At 42.6% G+C, this 22,929-nt stretch overlaps 2 protein-coding genes across 2 annotated transcripts in view; both read right to left on the reverse strand.

Annotated features, from left to right (window-relative positions):
* acsl2 (acyl-CoA synthetase long chain family member 2) overlaps positions 1-16,116 on the reverse strand; it is a 27,164-nt gene extending 11,048 nt beyond the window's left edge. The window contains exon 1 of the mRNA XM_014160140.1: positions 15,982-16,116. The gene's annotated coding sequence lies outside the window, so the exon portion shown is untranslated. The remainder of the gene's footprint in view (positions 1-15,981) is intronic.
* Positions 16,117-16,623: 507 nt separating this feature from the next.
* The window catches only part of LOC106580213 (cGMP-dependent protein kinase 1), a 31,190-nt gene continuing 24,884 nt past the window's right edge, over positions 16,624-22,929 (reverse strand). The window contains 4 exon segments of the mRNA XM_045704224.1: positions 16,624-16,726; positions 16,832-16,956; positions 17,070-17,233; positions 19,871-19,875. Coding sequence (XP_045560180.1) covers positions 16,662-16,726; positions 16,832-16,956; positions 17,070-17,233; positions 19,871-19,875 — 359 coding nt within the window. The 3' untranslated portion in view covers positions 16,624-16,661.

Here is a 22,929-nt window from a genome sequence, read left to right on the forward strand (position 1 = left end):
ACCAAATAAACCCCCTCCTCCATACCCCTCAACCTCTCACCTACTTCCTCCCCCCTTCTTCCAAAAGTAAAGGGGATAAAGAGTGATGTCACCCCCTCTCCTTCAGTCTTTAAACCAAGCCCACCGTGTCCCAGTACACGCCCCTGGAGAATAAAATGACCATCATTCTTTTTCTCATTACTTTTTCATAAAGTTCTTAGAAAGTTCTAGGACCTCTCCAAATGCACAATATCTAGCCAGAACATATAAAATGCTCAGATAAAATGCTTAGGTTGCTCTGTCGGTATTGTCGCATAATTCATACTGTGCCCATCATCCACAATAATAAATCATTTGAATGCTGTTAGCTGATAAAATAAAAAATATGACAACAATTGTCCCAAATGTTGCACTACAATAGAAGCCAACACCTGCTGAAAAGTTGCAGATGGAGTTTGGAAGGTCCCCATGTCTCTTTTGACGTATACAAAGAGACAATAAATGGGCTTTCATGACACATGAAGAAAAATGGTTTGTTGAGAAGAGTATACCCCCCCTATGTTCCCGTCTTTCTCTCTTTATCTAGACTTTAGTATTCTCTCCTTTCCTCCTGCAGTCCCATTTATAATGGCTATTGTCAGAGCCAGACCGAGACTATTGTGCTTCCCTTGGCACTTACTCCCAAACAGAGATGAGACAAAGGGAATAATGGAGACATGTCAAACAGTTACTAAGCAAATTATATATCTAACAGGGATTAAATACACCCATTTTAGCCCTCTAACATGTATCTTTGCTGTGTTGTAACGTATAGATATAACACTACAATCTGGAATGAATCACCTATACTGCTCAGTAAGGTCCGCATTAAAAGCTGCCGTAAGGCACCAGCTTAGAGTTTCAAAAGGAAGTAACAAATACTTAACAGACACCCAAGGGCAGTTTGCATGTCTGTGCATATTCACTCTTGCTGGCAGGCAGAGATAGATAAAAATTTAGCAACACTAAGACAAAAACAGAAACCACACAATTTGTAAATAAGAATATTTGATGATGCTATACTTGTCTGTGGAAAGTATTGCATCCACTATCGGTATCCTCATTGTCTTTGCACTAAAATAACATAGGGGCCTATTTAACTACACACCTGGGGCTCCGTTCCACAGGAAAGAGGTGCACGTGGGAATGTGGTTGGTAAGGGACTTCCTCATCAAGCAGAGAGATTAAGCAGTGTTTTCCAGATTTCCAGTGATCAAAAGCCACCACAAAACAATACTAATGTGAGATTAGTGAATGAGAGAGTAAGGGGGGAGAGAGAGAGTGAAATGCACTGGTGTTTTCTGGCTGTGATTCCCAAATGAAGCGTGACAAACACAGTCACAATGAAGGTTTTGGGAAGGCGATGGAGAGGAAAAAAGGAGGCAAGCTATGCGTCACGATTTAGGGCTGCTGGGATGATGAACTGTCCAGGAGCAGACAGAGCAGAGCAGAGACCCTCCTTCTAGTCAACACACACTCAAAGAACACAGGAGGCCTTTGCAGCACTCCTACCACCATCATTAGACTTCCATAGTGTATTGATTAAAAGAAGGACCTATCTGAAATAAGGTTAAACATATCTAACAGAGCTGAGCAATATAGACATAAAATCCAAAAGGGGGCGCAATGATGCCTGCAGTTTATTGTTGTAGATCATCAGGGCCAGGGGATTTTTTGACATCAATTGCTTTCAGGGCTCTACGCACGTCAGACAAGAGAAGGGTGAGAAGGAGTGCTCGGGAATGTTAGGTAATTACACTGGGGACTCATGTTGACCTTTAACCCTATCAAATAATCTACCTGCATCAAGAACATTTTGATTTAAAAGAGTTCAGAATAGAGGTCAACCAGCAGTTGTTAAGGGAGCGGTACATGTTTTATGCATTCTAAACCTTTCACTACTTGGCAAAATGTGGAAGGAACATTCATAATATCAGCAGTAGATTTGAGGTAGAGGTCTGCTTTCAGTTTTTGTCATAGTCACATCCTAATTCCGAAGGCGTTTAAAAGCCATCCAATCATCAGCTGAATCCGACCATCTTACTTTAGCCCAAATAGCATTCAGTTTCCTTATGATTTCAGATAGTTCATCTGAGAACCAAGGGTTGTCTCTGCCCTTAATTCTGTATCGTTTGAAAGGGGCATGCTTGTTGTATATATCCTGGAATGCTTTATGGAAGTAAGAAAAGGCTAATTCATCAGGGCTCAATTCAACTCTATTCCAGGCTATGTTAAAAACCCTGAGTATCAAACTTCTTCCAGTTCATTTTCATGATGATACGTGGAGGTAGTTTAGGAATTTTCCTATCCGTTACAAAGGCAACAGTAATCACTTATAAAACATGTAAAAACACCAGAAGCATTAAAACGATGTGGAGTGTTGGTTAAAATATGATCAATCAAAGAGGATTTTAGAGAACACTTTACATTCAACCTTGTTACATTGTTACACAGATACTTGAGTTGATCAGAGTTGGATGTAAACCAGTGTAGGTTCAGGACACCCTTGCCTAAACATCAGACTGTTATCATGGTTACACCACACCTCTGACACACACACTTATCCCACCAGACATGCCACCAGGGGTCTTTTCCCAAAACCCAGAACAAATTTAAGAAAACGTACAGTATTATATAGAGCCCTAATTGCATGGAACTTCCTTCCATCTCATATTGCTCAAATAAACAGCAAACCTGGTTTCAAAAAACAGATAAAGCAACACCTCGAGGCACAACACCTCGAGGCACAACGGCTCTCCCCTATTTGACCTAGATAGTTTGTGTGTATGCATTGATATGTAGGCTACGTGTGCCTTTTTAAATATGTATGTAGTTCTGTCCTTGAGCTGTTCTTGTCTAATGATGTTCTGTATTTTGTCATTCTGTATTATGTTTCATGTTTTGTGTGGACCCCACTGCTTTTGCAACAGCTAATGGGGATCTCAATAAAATACCAAATACCATGGATATCAGTCAGAAAGGCAGAATGTTGAATAAAATTATATTTTCACTTATTTTACCGGTTGTACATGTTGGTACTTTTGGCGGTAGGAGGTGGAGATAATGTATCCACAGGAAAGTGTTGTTTACCCAACATTTTGCAGCGCCAGTAAGTTCTGTCTGATGTATTTTTAATCTGTTGATGCATTGCACGTGATGCGCATATGTAAACTGTAACCGAATGTAGTCAACCGAAGCACATTTCCTCGCAATCAGCTACTTCCAGCTGATTGCTGTTCGGTTATCCTCGGCCACATTGTGCAAGTTTTTGTCACGTGCGAATTGCATCCGTATTGAAGATAAAAACTGGAAATACATACGATATACAGACCAGCATACTGAAGGTCGGGTTGATAACACTTCCCTGTGGATATTTTGTATCAGATTACCTCCGACATCGGGACGAAATCGGCGGACAACAGGTAAAATAATTTTTAATTAAATGTGTTCAAAATTCTGACTTGTAATTCAAAAATACAATCCAGAGAGCCAGAAATAGCAGATGGGAGTTCATAACAACAGGAGACAAAAAGAATCAAGGATGTGCAGAGATTTATTTTTAAAGATAGATGTTCAAATTGCTGGGTTTGGTAAGTCAGAATGGTCGCCAAAATTTTTTATTTTATGTATACAGCAACACCACCACCCTTAGATTTGCAATCTGACCCAAAAACATTGTAATCATCAATGCAAAGTCTTTGTCAGTGATAGTGGGGCAAGTGCATGATTTCTCCCAGAACGCAACATGGAATAAACACTCAAAGTTCTCCGCATTTAAGGGGTATCAGGTAAAACTGTTGCGGTGAGCGTATTACCGCCACACCGGCTGAGTCATGAAGGCAGTCAAACTCCAAGTGACCATTTAGTCACGGTAATTAGGCTTCTCCAAGCTCTGATGCTGCTGATGGTCATTAGTAGCCTACCAAACTTGCTAACTGCCTGGTACTCAGCACTCTATTGTCCCTCTAATCACTCTGACATCAATGCAAATATAATCGAATATCTAATCAAACACTTCATGAGAGCCCATGAGCTCATGTTGTGCTACATTTCTATAGGCTATGAAATTGCGCGAGAAAACAGAGTGATGGCCTCTAATAAAAAGAGGAGGATGCCTTCAGCTTTCTATAGGCTAGGCCTACTATATTTACTTACCAACGTTCCTAATATTAAGCACATTGCTTATCTTTACAACAAATGAACCACAGGAAAAGTGTCCTCCATTCGCTATTTAAGCGCGAAGATGACGTCTTTTTTCCGTGCCCCTGTTTTCGAGACTGGTGCATGATAATAGTCCATTCTAAATCAAAACGAATTTCAAACATATTATTTAGTATATGTAAAGACAAGATTAAATCAAGAATAGTCTGATGGGTGACAATATTAGCTTTTCACTTGTGAATTATATACAGTTGAAGTCGGACGTTTACATACACTTAGGTTGGAGTCATTAAAACTCATTTTTCAACCACTCCACAAATTTCTTGTTAACAAACTATAGTTTTGGCAAGTCGGTTAGGAAATCATTTTTCCAACAATTGTTTACAGACAGATTATTTCACTTATAATTCACTGTATCCCAATTCCAGTGGGTTAGAAGTTGACTGTGCTTTCAAACAGCTTGGAAAATTCCAGAAAATGATGTCATGGCTTTAAAAGCTTCTGATAGGCTAATTGAATTCATTTGAGTCAATTGGAGGTGTACCTGTGGATGTATTTCAAGGCCTACCTTCAAACTCAGTGCCTCTTTGCTTGACATCATGGTAAAATCAAAAGAAATCAGCCAAGACCTCAGAAAAAATGTATAGACCTCCACAAGTCTGGCTCATCCTTGGGAGCAATTTCCAAATGTCTGAAGGTACCACGTTCATCTGTACAAACAATAACACGCAGGTATAAACACCATGGGACCATGCAGCCGTCATACTTTGGTGCGAAAAGTGCAAATCAATCCCAGCACAACAGCAAAGGACCTTGTGAAGATGCTGGAGGAAACAGGTACAAAAGTATCTATATCCACAGTAAAATGAGTCCTATATCGACATAACCTGAAAGGCCGCTCAGCAAGGAAGAAGCCACTGCTCCAAAACCGCCATAAAAAAGCCAGACTACGGTTTGCAACTGCACATGGGGACAAAGATCATACTTTTTGGAGAAATGTCCTCTGGTCTGATGAAACAAAAATAGAACTGTTTGGCCATAATGACTATTGTTATGTTTGGAGGAAAAAGGGGGAGGCTTGCAAGCTGAAGAACACCATCCCAACCGTGAAGCACGAGGGTGGCAGCATCATGTTGTGGGGGTGTTTTGCTGCAGGAGGGACTGGTGCACTTCACAAAATAGATGGCAACATGAGGAGGAAAATGATGTGGATATATCAAAGCAAGATCTCAAGACATAAGTCAGGAAGTTAAAGCTTGGTCGCAAATGGGTCTTCCAAATGGACAATGACCCCAAAGCATACTACTTCCAAAGTTGTGGCAAAAGAAATAAAAGCTGAAATAAATAATTCTCTCTACTTTTATTCTGACATTTCACATTTTTTAAATAAAGTGGTGATCCTAACTGACCTAAAACAGTGGATTTTTACTAGGATTAAATGTCAGGAATTGTGAAGAACTGAGTTTAAATGTATTTGGCTAAGGTGTATATAAACTTCCGACACAACTGTATTATCACTTGTGAATGATGCCCGCTTAAGGCAAGAAACAATACCTTATTTTTTTTAATCAAAGCCACACACCTCATGTAGCCCAGCCCATAGGCCTATATGTTTTGATAAGGTTTGTATGACAACTAAAGTGTCCAAATAACTTCTTAAAATTAAGCACATTAATCCGCTTTACAAGGGTTGTAGAGCCTAACTGCAATACATAAGCAGCGCGTGAGTTTCAAGTTTGGGGAAGATAATTTTCACCATAAAAATGCACCTTTATAATAAAAGCATTACATGCATAATTGCATTTGTGGTCACTTTTAATAATTGTGTTTTCCCACTAGTGGAACATTCGCACTTATAGCCTACTGCTGTGTGCACATTGCTGCGCTTATATGTGAAGATATAGCCTAATATTTGATCAACATTTTAAGCTAAACGTTCTCATCTAAACGTTCTCATTACGTAAAAACATTTTTTTTTATGCTATTGGTTGTATTCATTTGGGAACAATCGCATCCCACAACTGTCCCAGACTATATTTGGAAAATTTATTTCTCACACAGAATAAAATAGGTCAACTTTTGTACTATGTGGGATAGTAGATTGACATAGGCTAGTGCTTTTGCTGTTCGTTAGGCCTACTAAGTAAATGTGGAAAGTTATTTCAGTATCTTCAATATGCACCTTGGAATTGGATAAGGACACGCGCAGTTTCATGTGTCTGTCTTCATTTGTAGCCTGTGAGAAAGACCAGATCACATGGTGCTTCGAAGCAGGCAGCACTCAGGGACAAGGGCTGCAAAAGGCATGGATTTTTTAAGAGTGCATTATGGCCACACAAAGGGGAAATTCGAGGTATTATCAAGTGCTTCTCAAATTGTGAATGAGAGACTTGGAGTGTGTATAGCCTGCGCAAAAAAACAAAGCAGGGCTCATACCTTTCAAGCAACTTTTTTCAAATCATTAGAGTCGCATCATGCAGCCTTACAATGTATTAAAAATCCAAACATATAGCCCAACGCTTGTAAAACAACTAAAGTTACAGTAATAACTCTAAATGAAGCATATAGGAGTAACTATTTGTTTGTTCACCGCTCAACACAGAATAGCTGGATGTGCTATTTGCTTGACAATCACCCTCATCGTTTGGAGAAAATATCCGTTTTATTTTATTCAGCTTTGTTCAATTGTATTCTTCATACAATAAAATAATATAAAATAATTACACTGAATTCTAAGCGAATCTTGCCTGCTAAATTAACTAGTGTAGCCAACAGCCATATTGCATAACCAGATCAGGACCTAAGATAAGGACAACTCAGAGTATGCTATTCTGTTCTTCTGAAATAGACTCAATTTTCTTCATATCATGTCTCTTTAGACCTGTCTAAAATAAAGAATGGAATGGATTTATTGTGAAGGTGTAGGCTGTATTACATGGAATAATTAGACTTTTAAAAATGTAAATGTTCCAAGAGACAGGAGATGCTAAGTGTTTATGTTAACTAACGGTCAATTACCGTGAGACCGACAGTTATATGCTTGACAATCACCGGCTGAATTTTTTTGTGACAGCCACAGACCTAGTATCGGGCCCTAAATGCATCATCCTCAGTGTAAGAGTGAAGGGTAGACAACAGAAACAGCAACATGTTTGTTTGTAGCCTATTGATCAATGTGAGAAATAAACATACGTTTTCTAAAACTCCGGTCTATAGGACTAGGAGGTTGCACACTAATCACAAATAGGCCTAAGCTACAAGAAATAAGCTACAATAAAATAACAATAAAGGCCAAGTAATAAAAATCGAAATGCATACAAGTTCCAGAGTAAAAGTCCACACAAGTCCACAGGCTAAGAATACAATTCAAATCAGAGACCGCAGTGTGTGCATGTAAGTGGGTGCTGGAGTGGTGAGCGAAGCTCGGGGGAGAAGGGGGCAAGTGGCAGGGGTACCTGTACCAGACAGGGGGAGCAGGCCTGGGTAGTCGGGAGCAGACTGACAGGTGGGGTCCAGGCAGTTGGGAGAAGCTTGTGTCCGGAGGCAGGGTGGGAGAGGAGGCTGTCAACCAAACAAGTGCGTGGTGGAGGAGCTTTCAGCAATGGAGCTTTTCAGTGATGAATATCTTTTTGCTTTCTCCAATAAGAATATTTTATATAGGCAAGTAACTTGTTGACTATATCAAAACATTACTGCAGTATTTGGAATGATATTAACAAGAAACACTTGCAAACAAACAATCAGAAGCACACAAGACACACGGGTTCAGCTGCGAGGGCTGTGCCTGTCTGACACGATTGACAGGCAAATTTTCGGTTTATCGTCCCAGCTCTAATCTTTAATTAGATTTGACTCCTGTTGACCCCATGTTTTTTCTCTGGTCAGTAAATAAAACAAACATAACATGACAGTGACCATTTCAAATCACCTGTGTTTTCATCCGACAAGTGTCCAAGAGTCTTCCTCCAAAGTAACCTGTTCTCTGAAACAAACAAGCACTCTGACAGCCCCTGTGTGTTTGTGTACTAAAGCAGCACAGCCCTCTCTGCATGAATGGAAACTAGACTTCAGATGTCCACAGTGTTACCTTACAGATGTAGGATCTTAATGTGATCACCCTGTTGCAGGAGAACTTTCCTGCAATGCAGGAAATGTAAAAATGTTTGTATATTTCAGGTTTAAAAAGGCTTCTGAAGTTTGTAATTAGAAATGAGAAATTTCTGACTATATTATCCCTCATGAAAAATGTAGCAACCTCTACAAAAATGTTATAATAATGAATTGTAATCAACAAAATAATTCACATTTCCTGCATTGCTGCAGGATTATTTTCCTGCTGTAGCAAACGGGCTCAAATTAAGACCCTACAGCTGTACCTCCCCTGTCTAACTGTACTGTACCAGAGAGAGAGACAGGACAGTGTGTGATGGGCATTCCGAGTCTTATCGGTGAGCCAGATATTTTGGCTCCATTCACCTAAAAGAGCCGTTCATTTGCCTCGCAAACAGCTCTTTGTTTAGTAGTGCTTCATTAAAAATTGTATGAAAAACCATGAAAAATAGAACATATCTAATGTAAAGGCTAAAACGTTTGCTACTATTATGCCAGACTGTGAAATGTGAGTTCAAATACATTTTTTACATGAAATTAAACCACTTCCAAAAAAAGCGAAGTATTTTAACACATTGAAAAAATTTGCATGGACCAGAATGAGGATTTCTCCTCTAGCAACCTGGTCTCAGAGCATTTTGGATTATTCTGTACGTAAAACCAAGACACTATATTTAGTATGATATGTTATTTTTCGTATGGTTTGTATTAATTTGTGGATGTCCATCACCCATTTTGTATGATGTGTAACGAATTACAATTCGTATTGTATGGGACAAATTTGCAAAACGTACAATATGTTACGAATATGCTAAATGTACAATATGGTACGAATTTGCAATACGTATGATATTTTATGAATTCTAGCTAGGTGGCTAACATTAGCTAGCTCACTAATGTTAGCTAAACTAGGGGTTAGGGTTAAGTTTAGGAGTTAGGTTAAAGGGTGGTTAGGGTTAGCTCTTGGCATTCTCTCAACCAGCTTCACCTGGAATGCTTTCCAACAGTCTTCAAGGAGTTCCCACATATGCTGAGCACTTGTTGGCTACTTTTGCATCACTCTGCGGTCCAACTCATCCCAAACAATCTCAATTGGGTTGAGGTCGGTTGATTGTGGAGGACAGGTCATCTGATGCAGCACTCCATCACTCTCCTTGGTCAAATAGCAATTACACAGCCTGGAGGTGTGTTGGGTCATTGTCCTTTTTTAAAAAAGAAATGATAGTCCCACTAAGCGCAAACCAGATGGGATGGAGTATGGCTGCAGAATGCAGTGGTAGCCATGCTGGTTAAGTGTGCCTTGAATTCTAAATAAATCACAGATGGTGTCACCAGCAAAGCACCCCCACACCACCACACCTCCTCCTCCATGCTTCATGGTGAGAACCACACATGCGGAGATCATCAATTCACCTACTCTGCGTCTCACAAAGACACGGTGGATGGAAGCAAAAATCTAACATTTGGACTAATCAGACTAAAAGATAGATTTCCACCGGTATAATGTCCAGTGCTTGTGTTCTTTCGCCCAAGTCTCTCCTTCTTATTGATGTCCTTTAGTAATGGTTTCTTTGCAGCAATTCGACCATGAAGGCCTGATTCACGCAGTCTCTGAACAGTTATGTTGAGATGTATCTGTTTCTTGAACTCTGTGAAGCATTTATTTGGGCTGCAATCTGAGGTGCAGTTAACTCTAATTAAAAGTATCCTCTGCAGCAGAGGTAACTCTGGGTCTTCCTTTCCTGTGGTGGTCCTCATGAGAGCCAGTTTCATCATAGAGCTTGATGGTTTTTGCGACTGCACTTGAAGAAACTTTCAAAGTTCTTACAATTTTCCACATTGACTGACCTTCATGTCTTAAAGTAATGATAGACTGTCGTTTCTCTTTGCTTATTTGAGCTGTTCTTGCCATAATATGGACTTAGTCTTTTACCAAATAGGGCTATCTTCTGTATACCCCCTACCTTGTCACAACACTGATTGTCTCAAATACATTAAGAAGGAAAGAAATTCCACAAATTAACTTTTAACAATACATACTTGTTAACTTGTTATGGATAGGGGGCAGTATTTTCACGGCCGGATAAAAAACGTACCCGATTTAATCTGATTATTACTCCTGCCCAGAAACTAGAATATGCATATAATTATTAGCTTTGGATAGAAAACACTCCAAAGTTTCTAAATTGTTTGAATGGTGTCTGTGAGTATAACAGAACTCATTTGGCAGGCCAAAACCTGAGAAGATTCCAAACAGGAAGCGCCCTCTCTGACCATTTCTTGGCCTTCTTGATCATCTCTATTCAAAACAGGGGATCTCTGCTGTAACGTGACATTTTCTAACGCTCCCATAGGCTCTCAGAAGGCGCCAGAACGTTGAATGATGACTTTGCAGGCCATGGCTGAAAAACAGTAGCGCATTTGGTAAGTGGTCGATCTGAGAACAATGAGACTGGTGCGCACGTGCACGAGACGACTCCATGTTTACATTTTCAGTCTTTGAACGAAAACAACGACTCCCGGTCGGAATATTATCGCTTTTTTACGAGAAAAATCGCATAAAAATGTATTTTAAACAGCGTTTGACATGCTTCGAAGTACGGTAATGGAATATTTTGAATTTGTTTGTCACGAAACGCGCCGGGCGCGTCACCCTTCGGATAGTGTCTTGAACGCACAACAAAACGCACAACACAACAAAACAACAAACAATTTGGATATAACTATGGATTATTTGGAACCAAACCAACATTTGTTATTTTTTGTGACATTATATGCTAGCTTGAAAAATGGGTGTCTGATTATTTCTGGCTGGGTACTCTGCTGACATAATCTAATGTTTTGCTTTTTGAAATCGGACAGTGTGGTTAGATAAAGGAGAGTCTTGTCTTTAAAATGGTGTAAAATAGTCATATGTTTGAAAAATGGAAGTTTTCGGATTTTCGAGGAGTTTGTATTTCGCGCCACGCCTATCGGAGCAGGTGTTCCGCTAGCGGAACGTCTAGATGTAAGAGGTTAATTGAAATGCATTCCAGGTAACTACCTCATGAAGCTGGTTGAGAGAATGCCAAGAGTGTGCAAAGCTGTCATCAAGGCAAAGGGTGGCTACTTTGAAGAATATCAAATATATAATATAATTTGATTTGTTTAACCTCTCTGGGCTAGGCGGGACGAATTCGTCACCCGTAACAGCCACTTGCAGCCTTGGCGTTCAAAACCTTATATAAAAAAACTCGTTAACTAACCACACTGTCGAAAAGGCTACAACGAGCAGATTATGGAGTACAAGCCAGAAATAATCAGACACCCATTTTTCAAGCCAGCATATAATGTCACCAAAACCCAGAAGACAGCTAAATGCAGCACTCACCTTTGATGATCTTCATCAGATGACAACCCTAGGACATTATGTTATACAATACATGCATGTTTTGTTCAATCAAGTTCATATTTATATCAAAAACCAGCTTTTTACATTAGCATGTGACGTTCAGAACTAGCATACCCCCCGCAAACTTCCGGGGAATTCGCTAACATTTACTAAATTACTCACGATAAACGTTCACAAAAAGCATAACAATTATTTTAAGAATTATAGATACAGACCTCCTCTATGCACTCGATATGTCCGATTTTAAAATAGCTTTTTGGTGAAAGCACATTTTGCAATATTCTAAGTACATAGCCCAGGCATCACGGGCTCGCTATTTAGACACCCGGCAAGTTTAGCACTCACCATAATCATATTTACTATTATAAAAGTTTGATTACCTTTTGTTGTCTTCGTCAGAATGCACACCCAGGACTGCTACTTCAATAACAAATGTTGGTTTGGTCCAAAATAATCCATCGTTATATCCGAATAGCGGCGTTTTGTTCGTGCGTTCCAGACACTATCCGAAATAGTAAAGAAGTGTCGCGCGCATGGCGCAATTCGTGACAATAAAATTCTAAATATTCCATTACCGTACTTCGAAGCATGTCAACCGCTGTTTAAAATCAATTTTTACGCCATTTTTCTCGTAGAAAAGCGATAATATTCCGACAGGGAATCTCCTTTTCGGCAAACAGAGGAAAAAAATCCCAAAGGCGGGGGCGGTCGGGTCACGCGCATAAGCCCAGAGTCCCTTGATCGGCCACTTGAGAAAGGCGATAATGTGTTTCAGCCTGGGGCTGGAATGACGACATTCTGTTTTTTCCCGGGCTCTGAGCGCCTATGGACGACGTGGGAAGTGTCACGTTAGAGCAGAGATCCTTAGTAAATGATAGAGATGGAAAAGAAGTTCAAGAAATGGTCAGACAGGCCACTTCCTGTAAAGGAATCTCTCAGGTTTTGACCTGCCATTTGAGTTCTGTTATACTCACAGACACCATTCAAACAGTTTTAGAAACTTTAGGGTGTTTTCTATCCATATGTAATAAGTATATGCATATTCTAGTTACTGGGTAGGAGTGGTAACCAGATTAAATCGGGTATGTTTTTTATCCAGCCGTGTCAATACTGCCCCCTAGCCCTAACAGGTTAACACTTTTTTGGTTACTGAATGATTCCATATGTGTTATTTCATAGTTTTGATGTTTTCACTATTATTCTACAATGTAGAAAATAGTCAAAATAAAGAAAAACCCTGGAATGAGTAGGTGTGTCCAAACTCTTCAATGGTACTGCATATATATATATAAAGTGTATTCAGAAAGTATTCAGTCCTTTTTGTTCACATTTTGTTACTTTACAGCCTTATTCTAAAATGGAAAACTGAAATATCACATTTACATAAGCATTCAGATCCTTTACTCAGTACTTTGTTGAAGCACCTTTGGCAGCGACTACAGCCTCAAGTCTGCTTGGGAATGACGCTACAAGCTTGGCACACCTGTATTTGGGGAGTTTCTCCCATTCTTCTCTGCAGATCCTCTCAAGCTGTCAGATTGGATGGGGAGCATCGCTGCACAGCTATTTCCAGGTCTCTCCAGAGATGTTCGACTGGGTTCAAATTCGGGCTCTGGCTGGGTCACTCAAGGACATTCAATGACTTATCCTGAAGCCACTCCTGCGTTGTCTTGGCTGTGTGCTTAGGGTCGTTTTCCTGTTGGAAGGTGAACCTTGGACCCAGTCTGAGGTCCTGAGCGCTCTGGAACATGTTTTCATCAAGGAACTCTCTGTACATTTCTCCGTTCATCTTGCCCTCGACATTGACTAGTCTCCCAGTCCCTGCCGCGGAAAAACATCCCCACAGCATGATGCTACCACCACCATGCTTCACCGTAGGGATGGTGCCAGGTTTCCTCCAGACATGAAGCTTGGCATTCAGGCCAAAGAGTTCAATTTTGATTTCATCAGACCAGAGAATCTTGTTTCTCATGGTCTCAGAGTCCTTTAGGTGCCTTTTGGCAAACTCCAAGCGGGCTGTCATGTGCCTTTTACTGAGGAGTGGCTTCTGTCTGGCCACTCTACCATGAAGGCCCGATTGGTGGAGTGCTGCATAGATGGTTGTCCTTCTGGAAGGTTCTCCCCTCTCCACAGAGGAACCCTGGAACTCTGTCAGAGTGACAATCGGTTTCTTGGTCACCTCCCTGACCAAGGCCCTTCTCCTCCGATTGCTCAGTTTGGCTGGGCAGCCAGCTCTAGGAAGAGTCTTGGTGGTTCCAAACTTCTTCCATTTAAGAATGATGGTGGCCACTGTGTTCTTGGAGACTTTCAGTGCTGCAGAAGTTTTTTGGTGCCCTTCCCCAGATCTGTGCCTCGACACAATCCTGTCTTGGAGCTCTACGGACAATTCCTTCGACCTCATGGCTTGGTTTTTGCTCTGACATGCACTGTCAACTGTGGGACCTTATAGAGACAGGTGGGTGCCTTTCCAAATCTTGTCCAATCAATTGAATTTACCACAGGTGGACTAAAAAATCGAGTTGTAGAAACATCTCAAGGATGATCAATGGAAACAGGATGTACCTCAGCTCAATTTCGAGTCTCAGCAAAGGGTCTGAAGAATTATGTAAATAAAGTATTTGTATTTTTATTTATTTTTTGCAAACATTTCTAAAAACCTGTTTTCACTTTGTCGTTATGGGGTATTGTGTGAAGATTGATGAGGATTTTTTATTTTTATGCATTTTAGAATAAGGCTGTAATGTATCAAAATGTGGAAAAAGGGAAGGGCTCCAAATACATTCCGATTGCACTGTATATATCAGGCCATGTATAGTGAACTCGTACACATTGTAAATATGAAAATAGAATACAGTACTGCATGTCAATATCAGACTGCAAACATGACCAATGGCATAACACCTAATCGATATGTAAATTCAACCAAGCAATAGGAATACATAAACCCTGTTGCATAGTAATGTGAATAACTGATGGTTAATAAGGGAAGCAGTCATGGACAGTCCCTACCATCATGGGATTTTTATTCATTGTTTTATTCTGTGTTGCTACAGCATTCATCCCATATAATGCGTAGTGCATTTAATGTTTAAAAAAAAAATCGAAAACGAAAATCTTTATTATTTTTTAATAATTGAACCGAAACCGAACCGACCTCAAAAAGCACTAATCGCTCAGCACTACTCTCCTCACTACCTGTTCCTGCAGTGAGGAATTGCCATCTTCAGATAATGTTTTTTGTAACTTATCTAAAAATAATAGCTGTCTGGAGCAAAAAAAGCAGCAGTAGCAGTTTGCAAATCAGGGAGCTAAATGAACGGCTCTGTCACAGATACAATTCCGTTCCCGACGTTCACCAAAAAGATCCGTTCGAAAACAGCAGTTCGTTCGCGAACGACCCATCACTACCAGTGTGCCAACTCAGCCCTGCCCAGGCTGTGCATTCCAACAACATGGGACAACTTTCAACACGTTGCCCGTGGTTTCCATAGACTGACATAGACTTCAGGATTACGGCAAAGGCACAAAGCCCTTGCAAAAACAAACTCAAAGCAGACACATAGGGACATGCAGCAAGACATTATTTATAGTGACTGTACAGCATGAACTGCAAAATGAGGAATTCCAAAGAACTCAAGCTATACATGGGTTTGGTCCAGCTGGCCAAATGCCATGGGTCTCAAGCCGTATAGAAATTACCTTCGTTTTGGGGAAAAGAACGACCACATAATTGTGCTGTTTTTTTCACACCATAAACTACCATTAAAAGTACAGAGACGTGCTGAAGTACATATATATCCTTCCTTGAAACTGACTTTTTTTGGACCATGCATTGCAAAGTTTAGAATATTGTGTTTTTTAGTTACTGTACAGATATTGGAGTTTTGCCCAATGCTGTAGCTTGCAAAACAAAAGGCCACAATGTTAAAACTAAAACCATTTTGGTGAGGTCGGTGAGGTTTGGTCGAAAATCGTATTTCTGTCCCATCCATGCCAAATATATAAATCAACATGCATCATCTTCAGAACCGACACCTCTGTCTCTCTATCTCCATTGACATAAAATGCAGCAGGACAATTCCAAATCGTCAAAACGTTTCAAACCTTGTATCGAATGGAAATGATGAACTGTTTATAAGAGTGTATTGCACTTAAGCCACGATGGGTAGGCTACTTTGTATCCAATAATAGTCACTACTAGTGCGTTACAATTACATACTGTAGCTTATTTGTAGCGAGTACAGAACTTTCCCCATACTTTTAAAGAAATCGTTTTAAAGTCTCGAGTTACCGCCTCTTACCTGAGTAAAATGTAGATCACTCAATGTTCTTCAAATTGTGTTCCCCTACTTCAGCATGAGAAGCGAAATACTCACCCGCCACCACATGCCAAAGTGTTACCCCATGCTACACCCTAACCACCCCTCTTCTTTGACTGACGTCAGCTTGAAAAAAGTATCGTGAGAGAAAAAGCTATTGAACGAGTAAAGCGCGTCACACTGTATCTCAACAAAAAAAATGCTGGAGGTGATGACATTTTTCTATTAATTAAAGTGCTCTAAAACATTCTATGATTTAAAAACCAGATGTTGAATGCATTCACATGATGAAGCTCAGATTATGTATTTGCCTATTTACAAATAATCAGATATTGTGCCTTTGTGAAGTCCTTCCCAGTTGAAACCTTAAAATCACCTGAAAGAAAGAACAAGATAATAATCCTGCTGCTATATAGATGACAGTGCCACAGTCTGATGTTTCCATCTTTTTTATTTAACTAGGCAAGTCAGTTGAGAACAAACTCATATTTACAATGGCAACCCGGACCACGCTGGGCCAATTATGTTCTGCCCTTTGGGACTCCCAATTACAGCCAGATGTGATGCAGGCTGGATTTGAACCAGAGACTGCAGTGACATCTCTTGCACTGAGATGTAGTGCTTTAGACCACTGCACCACTCAGGAACCCATTTCAGCCATCTTACTTGTGCTTCTTGATGTCCTTGGACCCATTTCTATGATTCCCAAGTCTCTGCGGGGTTGTTCCTGAGAGACCAGGACAGAGAGACATCATGACACACAACTAATAGCTGAGGTAGTAAGATACAATGAATGTCTGTATGCAGTCATTGTGTGGCTTAGCTGTGTCACACCTGCAGAGCTTCTTGATCAGATTCGAGGCACACTTACTGATGGTTTTAGGGAATTCAACCAGATCAATCCCACGGATGGTAGCTGTGAACGTATTCATAGGATCAGGGCCACAGAATGGGAGACTGGAAAGGTAAAGATTGAGAAGGGACATCAAGTAGAATGACTTAGAGATGACAGAGAACAAAAAAATGGGACAAAACACTCTGGAGAGAAATGGACTATTTAATAATATTACCTTCCGCTCAGCAGCTCAAACAGGAAGACGCCCAGAGACCAGAGATCTACAGATACACTGTGGCCCTTGTTTAGGATTATCTCAGGGGCAACATAGCCAGGCGTGCCACAGAACGTCCACGTTTTCTTACCCAAGCCCACTTTCTTAGCAGAACCATACCCCACCTAGGAAAGGCAAAGCACAATCAAGTTATGAATATTGTCACACCCTGATCTGTTTCACCTGTCTTTGTGATTGTCTCCACCCCCCTCCAGGTGTCACCCATCTTCCCCATTATCCCCTGTGTATTTAACCTTTGTTTTCTGTTTGTCTGTTGCCAGTTTGTTTTGTTTCGTCAAGCCTACCAGCGTTTTTCCCTCGGTTCCTGTCTCTCCATTGTTCCTGTTTTCTAGTTTTCCCGGTTTAGACCTTTTCTGCCTGCCCTGACCCTGAGCCTGCCTGCCATCCTGTACCTTTGCCCCACCTATCTGGATTACTGACCTCTGCATACCCTGAGCCTGCCTGCCATCCTGTACCTTTGCCCCACCTTTCTGGATTACTGACCCATGCCTGCCCTTGACCTGTCTTTTGCCTGCCCCGTTGGATTAATAAACTGTTTGTTATTCCTTCAAAGTTATCTGCATCTGGGACTTACCTGAAACGTGATAAATATGGATTTTTGGTATCTCAATGGATCCATAACATAGATTTTCCAAAGTGAAACAAGATGAGGGCCTCAACAATACAGGCAGTGTAAAAACATCTGCTGCTGTCATCAAACGAGCTTCTGAAATGTAGAAGCAAGAGCACAATAGGGATCATGTTATGGCTGTTGTTAGAAGGAGTGGACCAAAGCGCAGCGTGGTACGTGTTCATGATATTTATTAGACAATGAAACACTAGAACCAAAGAAACAAAATGAAAAGCCAACAGTTCCGTCAGGTAACGAATACAAAACAACTACCCACAAACACAGGTGGGAAAAGGCTACCTAAGTATGATTCCTAATCAGAGACAACGATAGACATCTGCCTCTGATTAGGAACCATACTCGGCCCAAAACAAAGAAATACAAAACATAGAATGCCCACCCCACAACCTGACCTAACAAAATAGAGAAACAAACTGTCTCTCTCAGGTCAGGGCGTGACAGTACCCCCCCCCCCCCCCAAAAGGTGCGGACTCCTGGCCGCAAACCTGAACCTATTGGCGGCGGCTCTGGTTCGGGGTGTAGCCCCCACTCGGCCCGCTGATCCCCCCGCTTCTGTTTCACTGGAGGAACCAGACCGTGGATCATCGCCGGAGGCTCTGAACTGCCAACCGCCGCTAAAGACTCTGGACTGCAGGCCGCCACTGAAGACCCTGGGCTGCAGACGGCCGCTGAAGACTCTGGGCTGCAGGCCGTCTCAGGAGGTTCCGGGCTGCAGGCCATCTCAGGAGGTTCCGGGCTGCAGGCCGTCTCAGGAGGTTCCATACTGGGGAGCGTCGCTGGAGGCTCCGGACTGGGGAGAGTCGCTGGAGGCTCCGGACTGGGGAGCATCGCTGGAGGCTACGGACTGGGGAGCGTCGCTGGAGGCTCCGGACTGGGGAGCGTCGCTGGATGCTCCGGACTGGGGAGCGTCGCTGGAGGCTCCGGACTGGGGAGCGTCGCTGGAGGCTCTGGACTGGGGAGCGTAGCTGGAGGCTCCGGACTGGGGACCGTCGCTGCAGGCTCCGTGCCATGGATCATCACTACAGGTTCCGCGCCATGGATCATCACTGGAGGCTCCAGGCCATGGATTATCACTGGAGGCTTCATGCCATGGATCATCTCTACAGGCTCCGGGCCATGGATCATCCCTACAGGCTTCTTGCCATGGATTATTCCTACAGGCTCCGGGCCATGGATTATCACAGGAGGCTTCGTGCCATGGATCATCACTACAGGCTCCGGGCCATGGATCATCACTGGAGGCTTCGTGCCATGGATCATCACTGGAGGCTTTGGACCATAGATCATCAGTGGAGGCTTCCTACGTGGAGCTGGAACCGGTCTCACCGGACTGGGGAGATGCACAGGAGACTGGGTGCGCAGAGCAGGCACAGGGTATACTGGGCCGTGGAGGCACACTGGAGGTCTGGAGCTTAGGGCTGGCACACCCCGTCCTGGCTGGATGTTTACTTTAGCCCAGCAAGGGTGGAGCGCTGGCAAAGGACAAACTGGTTTGGGCTGGTGAACGGGGGGTACCGTGCATAGAGCTGGCGCAGGATAACCTGGGCTGAAGAGACGCACTGGAGACCAGGAACGCTGAGCCGGCACAATTCTTCCTGGCTGACTGCCAACTCTAGCACGGCAACTGTGGGAAGCTTGCACCGAGCGCACCGGGCTGTAGCTGCGCACTGATAAACAGTGCGCATCTCCGCATAACACGGTGCTTGCTCGGTCACTTGCTCCCCACAGTAAGCACGGGGAGTTGGCTCAGGTCTCAACCCCGACTTCGCCAATCTGCCTCCAGGGTCCCTTCCTGCCTCCAGGGTCCCTTCCCATCTAGGATTTCCTCCCAGGTCCATTCATCCTGACCACGCTGCTTGGTCCTTTGGTGGTGGGTAGTTCTGTTACGGCTGTTGTTAGAAGGAGTGGACCAAAGCGCAGCGTGGTACGTGTTGATGATATTTATTACACAATGAAACACTAGAACCAAAGCACAAAACGAAAAGCCAACAGTTCTGTCAGGTAACGAATACAAAACAACTACCCACAAACACAGGTGGGAAAAGGCTGCCAAAGTATGATTCCTAATCAGAGACAACGATAGACAGCTGCCTCTGATTAGGAACCATACTCGGCCTAAAACAAAGGAATACAAAACATAGAATGCCCACCCCACACCCTGACCTAACAAAATAGAGAAACAAACCGTCTCTCTCAGGTCAGGGCGTGACAGATCAGAAAGTTTCATGGGATATTCCGATGTTGTTCCCTAGGAGAAGTATTCAAATCCTATCAATTCAGTTATAAAATCCATACTGTAAAATATACAAACATAATATGTAGACAGTACTGCCGTTAGCAGTACCTGTTATTCAGTAGACGCCAGAGCTCACCACCTAGACAAGCTTTGGCCAGCATGTACAAGCACTTCGCATCTCCGAAGGTACGGTGTAGCCTAGCAGTGGCAAAGAAGACACAGGTATTGTCCAGTTGATAAGCATATAGTGAGTTCACCAGTCTAAAATAAGGGCAGGGATTCAATCCAATGTTAGGTTATAGGCATTGCGGTTTTTAAAGTCAATTTCCGATTGAGCCGATATATGCAGCATTTCCCGTAAATGGGATCTCGGCGAACGCGGGAACATTGCCTAAGCTACAATGCCTATAACCCGCGATCATATTGAGGTATGTTAGGCTGGTGGGTGGGTACATACCTGATGATGAATGGACTATGTGCTGCCATGAGGATGTGTCTTTCCCTGAGGATGTGTTCCTGTTGACCAGTGCTAAGGATCTGATGCTTCCTCAACACCCTCATGGTGAAAAGGCAGTTAATGTTGGTCTTAAGCTGTACCTGAGAAAAGTATAAAAACATCAACTACAACGTCAACATGTGGGCCTATCCATTAAAATAAATGTTGGAAACTAGACAATAACAATGCAATGGGATTTACTGACACATTTTCAAGCCTGACCCACTACTTCCTCCCAACTCACCAGCTCAGAATGACCGATTTCCCCCTCTACTAGATTGCATATGACCTGGAAATCCCGAAGAGACACGTTGAAGAGGAGAGCTGCATCTTCCTCTGACCAGCTCACATGGAAAAGGAGTTACCCATGTTGCTTTACAGGTTCTAAATAAAGGTTAAATACATCGGAATGATTCATTTGGATCATGGCTCATTAAAATACAAACAGAAAGATAGAGAAACAAACATATTATAAGCCTTATGATAAGACATAATAAAGGTTCATACATGCTTATAACAAGCACTAACACAATATACAGTGCATTCGGCTAGTATTCAGACCCTTTCCCCTTTTCCACATTATGTTATGTTACAGCCTTATTCTAAAATTGATTAAACTAATTGTTTTCCTCATCAATCTACACACAATACCCCATAATGACAAAGTGAAAACATTTTTTTTTGCCATTTTTGCACCCAAAAAATTAAATGAAATGAAATACCTTATTTACATAAGTATACAGACCCTTTGCTATGAAACTCGACTCGAAATTGAGCTCAGGTGCATCCTGTTTCCATTGATTATCCTTGAGATGTTCTACAACTTGGAGTCCACTTGTGGTTAAATTGATTGGAAATTATTTGGAAAAGACATACACCTGTCTATATAAGGTCCCACAGTTGACAGTGCATGTCAGAGCAAAAACCAAGCCATGAGATCGAAGGAATTGTCCGCAGAGCACCGAGACAGGATTGTGTCAAGGCACAGATCTGGAAAAGGGTACCAAAACATTTCTGCAGCAATGAAGGTCCCCAAGAACACAGTGGTCTCCATCAATCTTAAATGGAAGAAGTTTGGAACCACCAAGACTCTTCCTAGAGCTGGCCGCCTGGCCAAACTGAGCAATCGGGGGAGAAAGGCATTGGTCAGGGAGGTGACCAAGAACCCGATGGTGACTCTGACAGAGCTTCATAGTTCCTCTGTGGAGAGGGGAGACAGACGGAAGCCACTCCTTAGTAAAAGGCACATCACATCCCGCTTGGAGTTTGCCAAAGGACACCTAAAGATTCTCAGACCATGATAAACAAGATTCTCTGGTCTGATGAAACCAAGATTGACCTCTTTGGCCTACCTATAAGCCAAGCGTCACGCCTGGAGGAAACCTGGCACCATCCCTACAGTGAAGCATGGTGGTGGCAGCATCATACTTTGGGGATGTTTTTCAGCGTGAGGGACTGGGAGACTAGTCAGGATCGAAAGAAAGATACAGAGAGATCCTTGATTAAAACCTGCTCAGACTGGGGCGAAGGTTCACCTTCCAACACTACAATGACCCTAAGCACACAGCCAAGACAATGCAGGAGTGGCATTAAGGACTAGTCTCTGAATATCCTTAAGTGGCCCAGCCAGAGCCCGGACTTGAACCCAATCTAACATCTCTGCAGAGACCTGAAAATAGCTGTGCAGCGACCCTCCCCATCCAACCTGACAAAGCTTGAGAGGATCTGCAGAGAAGAATGGGAGTGTCATACCCAAGAAGACTTAAGGCTGTAATCGCTGCCAAAGGTGCTTCAAGAAAGTACTGAGTAAAGGGTCTGAGTAAACGCCCCATAGGACTCACGTCGGTAGCCATGAAGTGCTTTGAAAGGCTGGTCATGGCTCATATCAACACCATCATGCCAGAAACCCTAGACCCACTCCAATTTGCATACCGCCCCAACAGATCCACATATGACGTAATCTCAATCGCACTCCATACTGCCCTTTCCCACCTGGACAAAAGGAACACCTATGTGAGAATGCTGTTCATTGACTACAGCTCAGCGTTCAACACCATAGTGCCCACAAAGCTCATCACTAAGCTAAGGACCCTGGGACTAAACACCTTCCTCTGCAACTGGATCCTGGACTTCCTGACATGCCGCCCCCAGGTGGTAAGGGTAGGCAACAACACGTCTGCCATGCTGATCCTCAACACTGGGGCCCCTCAGGGGTGCATGCTTAGTCCCCTCCTGTACTCCCTGTTCACCCATGAGTGCGTGGCCAAACACGACTCCAACACCATCATTCAGTTTGCTGACGACACAACAGTGGTCGGCCTGATCACTGACAACGATGAGACAGCCTGTATGGAGGAGGTCAGAGAAATGGCAGTGTGGTGCCAGGACACCAACCTCTCCCTCAATGTGAGCAAGACAAAGGTGCTGATCGTGTACT

The sequence above is a fragment of the Salmo salar genome, chromosome ssa20 (assembly GCF_905237065.1).
Source record: "Salmo salar chromosome ssa20, Ssal_v3.1, whole genome shotgun sequence".
NCBI classification, from domain to species: Eukaryota; Metazoa; Chordata; class Actinopteri; order Salmoniformes; family Salmonidae; genus Salmo; species Salmo salar.